The 8,187-nt window shown below is 40.2% G+C and overlaps 1 protein-coding gene across 1 annotated transcript in view; it reads right to left on the bottom strand.

Moving 5' to 3' along the window:
• Nucleotides 1–3,070: 3,070 nt before the first annotated feature.
• Nucleotides 3,071–8,187, bottom strand: part of LOC104489208 (vesicular inhibitory amino acid transporter-like) — a 20,068-nt gene continuing 14,951 nt past the window's right edge. The window contains exon 2 of the mRNA XM_010131348.1: nucleotides 3,071–4,222. Coding sequence (XP_010129650.1) covers nucleotides 3,071–4,222 — 1,152 coding nt within the window. The remainder of the gene's footprint in view (nucleotides 4,223–8,187) is intronic.

The raw sequence follows: 8,187 nt of genomic DNA, 5'->3' as shown, positions 1-8,187 counted from the left end.
TGCAAAGAAACAGGTTCCTTTACTCCTACTTTTGCTGGCAGAACAAATGACGTTTGACTTCAAAAATATTGTTTTTCAGCAGATAATTTGTTCCTTAGAATTTTTATCATATTCACTACTGTTGGTTGTTTGCTTTCAGAATTAATTTTGATAAAGCACCATCATAGTACAATGAATAATCCAGGAGTGGCCAAAATAATAGATTAATATTTAGCCAGTGGTTTACTCTTCTAGCTTCAGTGATTCTAATGATGGGTAGTATAAATTTAATGACAAAAATTCCTGATAGTCATTATAGAGATAAATACAGTGCCTCCAGGTTCATCATTTATAGTAATACCACCCTTCTGGATTCTCTGAACATATTCCGTAGATGGTATTTTAATGACTAATAGAGATGGTTGCAAATATTTTATGTACATTATTAATAGAATTTAGCCATTGGAAAGTGTTCAGAAATAAGTCTGTATCTAAAAATACGCTATTGTGTGTTTTAGGAAATGAAATCCAGTGAGTCAGCCGAAATCATGAATATTTATTTTTGTCTTTATCCGGTGCTGAGCACCAACTTCAGGCTTGAACTGTAGGGTGTGTAAGTGTCTCTCTGCCTTTGTGAGCTGGAAGGTTCGTTTAATCTTGACCCCATAAGATGTCTGGCCATGGCTTTAAAGGGAAGCTGACACAGCTTTTGTGTCCCACAACAATGGCACACTTCAAAATTGCTCAGTGCTGCCCACAAAAAGGGAACCTTGAAGTATGTTTTCTGTCAATCTAGTGGCCTCTGAGTGAATTCTCGAGGCCTTGCACTCAGGTGACTTTCCTTTCACTTTTCTGCATTTACAGTTGTACCTGTGTCAGTCATAGTCTGTGCTGTTCGCTGATGCTAACTGAGATTATGTAAATGACTAAATAAGGACAATAATAGCACATGTCTTAAAACATGAATCATCTCCCCATGTAGGAAAAAGCTTGCATAAACGAAAGAGCATGATTGCGGGGTGGAATGACCATCTTTGGCTTGAAAGGAGTAGGCACTGGCTTCTTGAAAAAGCTAAGAAGAAAATCCTTCTAAAGCCAGCTTTGAATCACACTGATGAACCAGGAATTCCTAAAACTACCATAAAATGAAGTGCTCATTCCATTTCCAAGCTATCCTCAACAGCAAACGCACTGAGGCAATTCCATGAATTTCTGAAGAGTTAGAGACAAAACACATTAAACAAAAGTAGGAGAGGGAAAAAAGGTAGTGAATTGTATGCGGGGAGGTTTTGAGCAAAGTGGCTGCAAGAATTTTTACAGAACTCCTTGGACTACTTCCCTTTGTCCTCAGATTTAAACAGAAGAAAAGAACAAATACTGTTCCTGCGTATTTGCCTGTGAAACTTCTCCACACAAGGTAAAGATATCCTTTCACTGACATCATCCAGGTAATAATATCCTTCTGTCTCGGTCAGAGGGGTAATAACAAGCTTTCAAGTACTTTGAGTAATGTATTTTTGACTTTCTACAGAAAGACTCCTTAACACACACCTATTTCTTCCAGTACAAATCTCTAAATCAGTACATTAAACTGTTATGGATTCGAATGCAGAATTTGACTCATTGTACCTAAGAGGCTAGTTACTTCCTCAGTTTTCTTAATCTGAGAATTAGACAATCTGTGGTTACAAACATTTCGCTACTCTTCCACATGTGACAAGGATGCACTGGGAGACTAAGGAACGCAGTGTCACACGAGCTTATCAGAACTCCTCTCTAGGTTCCATTGCGTGTTATTTATCACTCGGCAAATGAGCCTTGAGAGGTCACCGTTGCTCACGCAGGACAGAAGCATTAATGCCAAGATACTACATAGAAAAACAGTTCGACCCAGTTCCTACCAGGCTTTTTACTCTGTAATCCAGTCTTACGCTGACATGCAAAGGCTTCTTCATACGCTGCAGAAGAAGGTTGTGTCAAATTGTTCATTACGAAAACGTAAACTTCATTCTTTCCAATCATTGCTTTAATCACCTCATAACGCAGCTTTAGCACAATAAGGTGATATGTATTCATCGGCGTAGTCTGATTAGATTGCTTCTTGTCATAACGCTTTATCACTAATGTGAAATACATTGCCACATTGATATTTATTAAGCCAACATCTTTTAAAGCTGAAGATCTAGCAAGTCATACAGGAAGTTTACTGTGTGATGTTTATTGAACTTGATTTACTTCACTGAGCTTTTAATATAATCAGATAAAATACAATAGTCAAAGAATTTCCTGCCTAGGAGGGTAAGTGAACTGCATATTAACTTTTTCATGCTACCAGTGAGACATCTTGTAACCCGACCAATAGAATAACTGCATTGCAGAGGCATGAATCTTAGGAATTAGACTTGCAGAAAAGCTGCAGTCACCAGCTATGGTTTCTTTTGGAACAAATTTCCTTTTCCATGACAGTGAGCTGTTAGAATGTCTATTTGACTGTATTCCCTTTGGAACTCATAACTACAGGCTCGAAGCTGTTGTGAAGTGAGTTCTGGTTTTGCCTACTGATTTAAAATACTAGTAGTAGAAAGTCAAAAATGAAGCTCACTGATTTGTTCCATTCACGTGGTGAATTATGTTCTGTCAATAAGGCAAAATTGTATTGGATCCGTTTGCAAGGATAGCGCTCTCAAACTGGGCATGTCTGGGAGGCTAGATCTGATAGCTTTGAGACTGAGCAGTATGGAACCCTGAGAGAAACTCTGGTTAAATGGGTGGGATCACTCTGGTAACCGTTTTAGGATGTGCATGTCACATAAGAACAAAACCATACAGCATTAGTTGAAAATTCTTCATGCTGAACCATCCCCAACACCTTCTTTGCTCTCAGCTTTTTAAATCGGGGTAACTTTTTACTTCTTGGCTATGAAGGTTATTTTTCAATTTGCCTAGACAGGCGCTTTTACAGTTAAAGCCCGAATCTTGTAAACATTTAAGCATATGCTTAATTTTAGCTAGTGAGAAAATCTTACTTACCTACTACCAGGGTAAAGGTATTTATAAGATTTGGGCCTTCTTTGGCTTTCAGGAAATCTTTTTATACTCCTTCAAGTACTTCAAGCAGCCCTGTTATGGAGCAAACTATGCCTGCAAGGCTACAAAGCAAACCCAAAATAAAAACAGAGATATCTGCACATGTCTCAAAGAAGGATAGTTTTTTCCATTTAAGTTTTAAATGGAAGAGAGAAGGAAGAAGAAAAGTCATAGCAGCACCAGTTACACTGCCTGTTAAACCCATCAACAGGGCAAAATGTGGGATGAACACAGCCATCAGGAGAGTTAACAGGAGAAATGAGCTTCTTACACCCAGGGTGAATAGCGGAGACACGTAATTGTAGTGGTTGATTCTAGAAACACAAGCACACACAACTTCTGTGGCTGCAAAAAAGGGCAAAGGGTAAGAAAAAATAGCCTTGGTTAAGAGACACAAATTCACCAGGGTTTGAAGAAATGGTGGCAGGTTGTCAGTAATGACTTCCTTTGTCTCTTCCCCCCAGGTCAGGAATGCAGCCAGTGCAAAGGTTGTTTTCAAGACACAAGCGAAAAAGTGAGTCCAGTTCAGCATGCATCTAAATTCCCCTGGGTTTTCCATGTTACCTTCAAGAGCGGGAAGAAATATTTGTGAGGTGTAACTGAAAATGATCACCCCTACAGAGACCAAGAAGTCCTCAAACTCAATGGAGAGTCTGAATGTTGCCCAGGACCAGTGGTGTATTTGCGTGAGGCAGTAAGTCATCACTACAAGGATGGTGATGAAATGGGCCAAGGAGCAAAGCTGGCTGAGTTTGGAAACAGTTTTGAGAGTCTTGATAAATACACAAGGCAGCAGTGTAACAAATACAATTACACACCACGTCTTCTCAGTCATCGGGACATAGGGAAAACTATGTGACAGCAAGTTCCCGCTAACAACCAGATACAAAACACATGTCATGATCAGTTCCATCACTTGAGTCACATTGACAACTATGCCACCCAGTCTGGGAGACAGCTTTCTGCAGCAGGCGTTCGCAATATCTTCATACGTGTCTCTCACTCTAAGGAGCTGCCCATCTTCATTTTCTTCATACAGGCAAGCGATCAGAATTTTACCTGTGTAACAGCATAATCCTGCAGCCAAGATAATAAGCAACAGGCCACTGTATCCACTGTGGAGAAGAGCGTATGGCAATCCTAGGACAAATATTCCCTGAAGAGGAAAAAAAGACAGACAAGCTAGTACAAAATCCCTGAGGCAAAACCTGCCCTCCCTGTTGATCGCTGCTTGCATCTCACTGCATGGTGGAAGTCCTGCTACATTCAACCACGTAAGTAACGATCGTGAGAAATGTGTTTGTTTGTGATAAATGACATTATCAGCAAAAATAGCTGTTCCTGTCGTCACACCTGTAACGATAAGCTAGGAAAAAGAGAGCGTGACTGGAAGATAGCCAGGTTCCTCGTTAATATTTAACGCTGGGGTGATTAGAAGCACACTTTAGAAGGTTCATAGGCAATTATTCAGTCAATGTGCATATTAATGACACAGGTTCAATATCAGTAAAATTCAGTGATGGTGGCATCTTCATTCAAATTCAAATAGTTCCATTCAAATTAAAAATCAGCACTGTAGATAGATGCAGTAGTGACAATTCCTTGCAGTCTAATAACTGTGAACATTCCTCTGGAAAGAAAGTGGCATCAGAGTGACATCAGACTTTGCTTGTGTTTCCTCTGTGGCTTCTCTGTGCCTTAATGCAGCCTTCGCCTTTAATCATGGAATCACAGAATCATCGGGTTGGAAGAGACCTTTGAGATCATCAAGGCCAACCGTTCCCCCTGCACTGCCAGGGTCCCTGAACCATGTCCCTCTAAGCCCACTGCTAAAGGGATTCTTCTCACACCTGAGATTCTACAGTGTGCAAACTCCTTTAGGTGCTTTAAAGTACAAGTAAAGCATATAGATATACTCTTCTCCAAACAGTTTCTGAAAGGAAGAGAATTATACGTGTTTTAATCCAGAAAAAAAAAGTGGTATTTTACTTTCACAGAGCGCTGTGTGTATTTCTTTGTCTTTTTGCTTTTTTCTTCTCTATATTTAGGACAAACGACACTTATGTAGTTTAATTTCCATCAGCACAAACCCAACAAAACCCTTGAACAATAGTTATTCATAAAAGATCCAATTTAGCAAAGATGCTTCTGTGACATTTCTCTTTTTCTGCTACAAAGCTGAAATTAAGCAATGCACATTAGTCAGACTGGTTGGGCATTTTTGTTCGTGATGACTGAAGAAAAGCAGGGAGGGAACAAAATACAGTTTAACTAGTTCTACAGAAATTTTTCCTTCACTATTTCTTGCAGCACTGGTGACATGATGAGATATGGGTATTTGTGCTCACATTTTTATTCCTGCCTGACAGAAGGACTTGGTTTGGATTAAACCCCTCAAAACTCTATTTCTGACCAGACCTGTGCAACCCCATCTGCTCTGCAAAGTCCGTGAAACCCTGGCAGACACAGCCTCCTCGTAGCAGTGACCCGTTCTTCTTCCCTCACTTCCTGAGTGGGTAAAGCCACTGACCGCTTTTCAGGAGCCAGAGCAGAAGGGGTGAATTTAACAGTCTAAATCTTCATTTCAGACTTTTCCACCCAGCAGAGTTTCAATGAGGGCCAGAGTTCTTCAAGTACCTGGGTGCCTGTCTCAGCTTTGCAGGGTTTATACCTAGCACCCCACTTCCGAGTGGTACAAGTACTCCCAGGTCTGATCCACGAGGAGGGCTCTCAAGAGAGGCAATTTTCCAAACCTACATAATCACCAATATATAAAATATATTCTCCTTTTTTTAGCCACAAAAAAAAAAGCAGTCCTTTTTGGGCAGATTGTGAGATGAGCATCAACCAGAAAAGAAAATTTAGAAGTCCTTAAATTAGAGCAGCATTTTTGCTGGAAGTCAATAAGGCATCTCTCGAAATGAAGATTATCTTCAGCTTTCAGCTGAATTAGAGCTGGATGAATCATATGAAATACACGATCTGGTATATTTTGATTAAAAAGGTCTATGCCTTTATGTACTGGAACAGGAGTGCCTCAGTTATTGTTACTCATATAATAGTAAAAAAAAAAATTATTGACTAGATCCCTTTTCTGGTTGTTTGCAGTCATTTCGTTTACAGCAATGGTTTTGTATAAGTCAACCACGTCGCTTGTGGTACTGGTCATGCAACTCTCCTCGCTCCAGTGGCTTTGTTCCATTCTAATACAGCTCTCACACCCAGTTGGCTTGTAGTGTAATTAGCATTTCCTCTGTATATGAACTTCACAGAAGTGTCCAAAAGTTTGCCATTTCTACCATCTGTCAGTCTGCTTTCTTAACAAGACTAGATATCTGGTTGTATCCAGACCGCAGCTCACACACACATAACAGGAGCTTTCGATGGCATTTTCCACCGTGGCTTTGACGGACAAGCTAGGTAGCTGCCTGAAGAACAAAAGCTGATTTCTTTCCTATGAAAACAGTCCTTGGAGAACATTTACACAACATCTTGTTTAAAAGCATCACAAATAAACCAAGTCTATGTAAAAATCAGGAAGATAAAAGCCATGGAGTCATCTTCCACATTAACATGAGGACAATGATGTTTCTTCAGTTCCTTGCAGTCTGCAGCAAGCTTCTCATTAGTTCCATGCAAGCATTATTTTTTTTTTTGCCCCTTAACCTGCATTTGGGAGTTCAGATGGTATCTGCTGCCCCAGATGGCTTCTGCCCTGCTGAATTGAGTCTATTCATGTTTATATGAGTGGCTTCAACCTAAACCAAACCAGTAGTCTTTCAGATGTTACCGTATTAGACAGCCCCTTACAATCCTCCCCACAGATACCTGCTTTTCCATGCTTAGAGAGTTTAATCAGAGCATAACAGAATTCTAACCTCTAACATCTCCTTGCTGTTGTTTATATCAAATAATTTTATCTGGAACCTAAGAGAGACCACAGGATGATAGAGGTGGGGTTTTTTGGGGGGTTGATTTTTTTTTCCATGTTCTGAATTTAGGCTTTATTAAACAAACTCATTTTTGCACTATAAATGTTCTTTCCTATAATTAGGTATCAGTGCCTGCCAATTTCAGAGTTTAGAATTTCCAAGTCGAACCTCTCTACAGAAACTAAGTTTTCATTTCAGCTGATGTCTTTGACATCTTTTTCCCGGAGTTTCTAAACTTGAGCATTTAGGTAATAATAGAAAGCAAACATTGTAGATGTAACCGGTTTTGCAGCTTTTTGGGTACAAACGTGGTTTGTGGAGAGAACTGGGAGAACAGGGAACATGCCAATACAGTCGGTATGCATGTGCTGAAATGACAGTGCTTTTCCTGCCTTGCAGACATGGTTTCACCATTAAACAGAAAAAAAAAAAGTTTTATGTTTCAGCACATTGTCAGCGTTCTATAATCTAGCCAAAAATTAGTGATGGCCTCAAACTCAAAGAATGAAAGACTCTGTCAGACTTCAAAACCCATTTTGCATTTGATCTTCTGTTCTTACCTTTCCAAAAGCAGGAGTTTGTTAGGACCAGTTCCTGAACCTCACCAAACGTAAATAGTTTCAAAGAAAAGGATAAAGAAAATTGATCATTAATAAGGACTTCTTTTGCTGTCAATATAATAACAATAGAGGCACGGAGCTGTGTTGTGTTTTAAAGCTGCTCAGCAACCTTAGAGCATTACCTCAAGTGCCTTCTCTTGGAGAACTTCTGTTGCATAAAGAAAGAGGATGTTGCTGAAGGTGCCCCTCTCTTGAGGAGTGAGTGTATGGAGAAGGGAGACAGAGCGTGTCCGCACGTCACTGGTTATTTGCCAGTGGAAGAGGGACGTGGGGAATTCCTCCACCGTTTATCAGTGCACGTTTGGTCTAGCCTGGCCCCAGCACTTGCTTTTATTGAGTGTTCCGATCCTGTATCCAAATTACAGCACAGACAGCCTTAGCTGTGAGGCATCAATTACAGATGAGCAGCAAAAGGGTCTGTTTGTGAAGTGGCCGCCTGGCTCTTAGCTTTAGCTTGCTGTCCGGGAAGTGTTTCTGTCTGGGTGGTTTTATTCCTATCCGCGCTAGTGCAAAATCCAATATGTTAGCTCTAAATATGCTGTTTTAAGGCAACCTGTTTACAAAAAGAA

This window comes from Buceros rhinoceros, unplaced genomic scaffold, assembly GCF_000710305.1.
Source record: "Buceros rhinoceros silvestris isolate BGI_N320 unplaced genomic scaffold, ASM71030v1 scaffold1390, whole genome shotgun sequence".
Lineage (NCBI taxonomy): Eukaryota > Metazoa > Chordata > Aves > Bucerotiformes > Bucerotidae > Buceros > Buceros rhinoceros.
The sequence above is the reverse complement of the archived record's forward strand: the minus strand, read 5'-3'. Positions and strand labels throughout refer to the sequence as shown.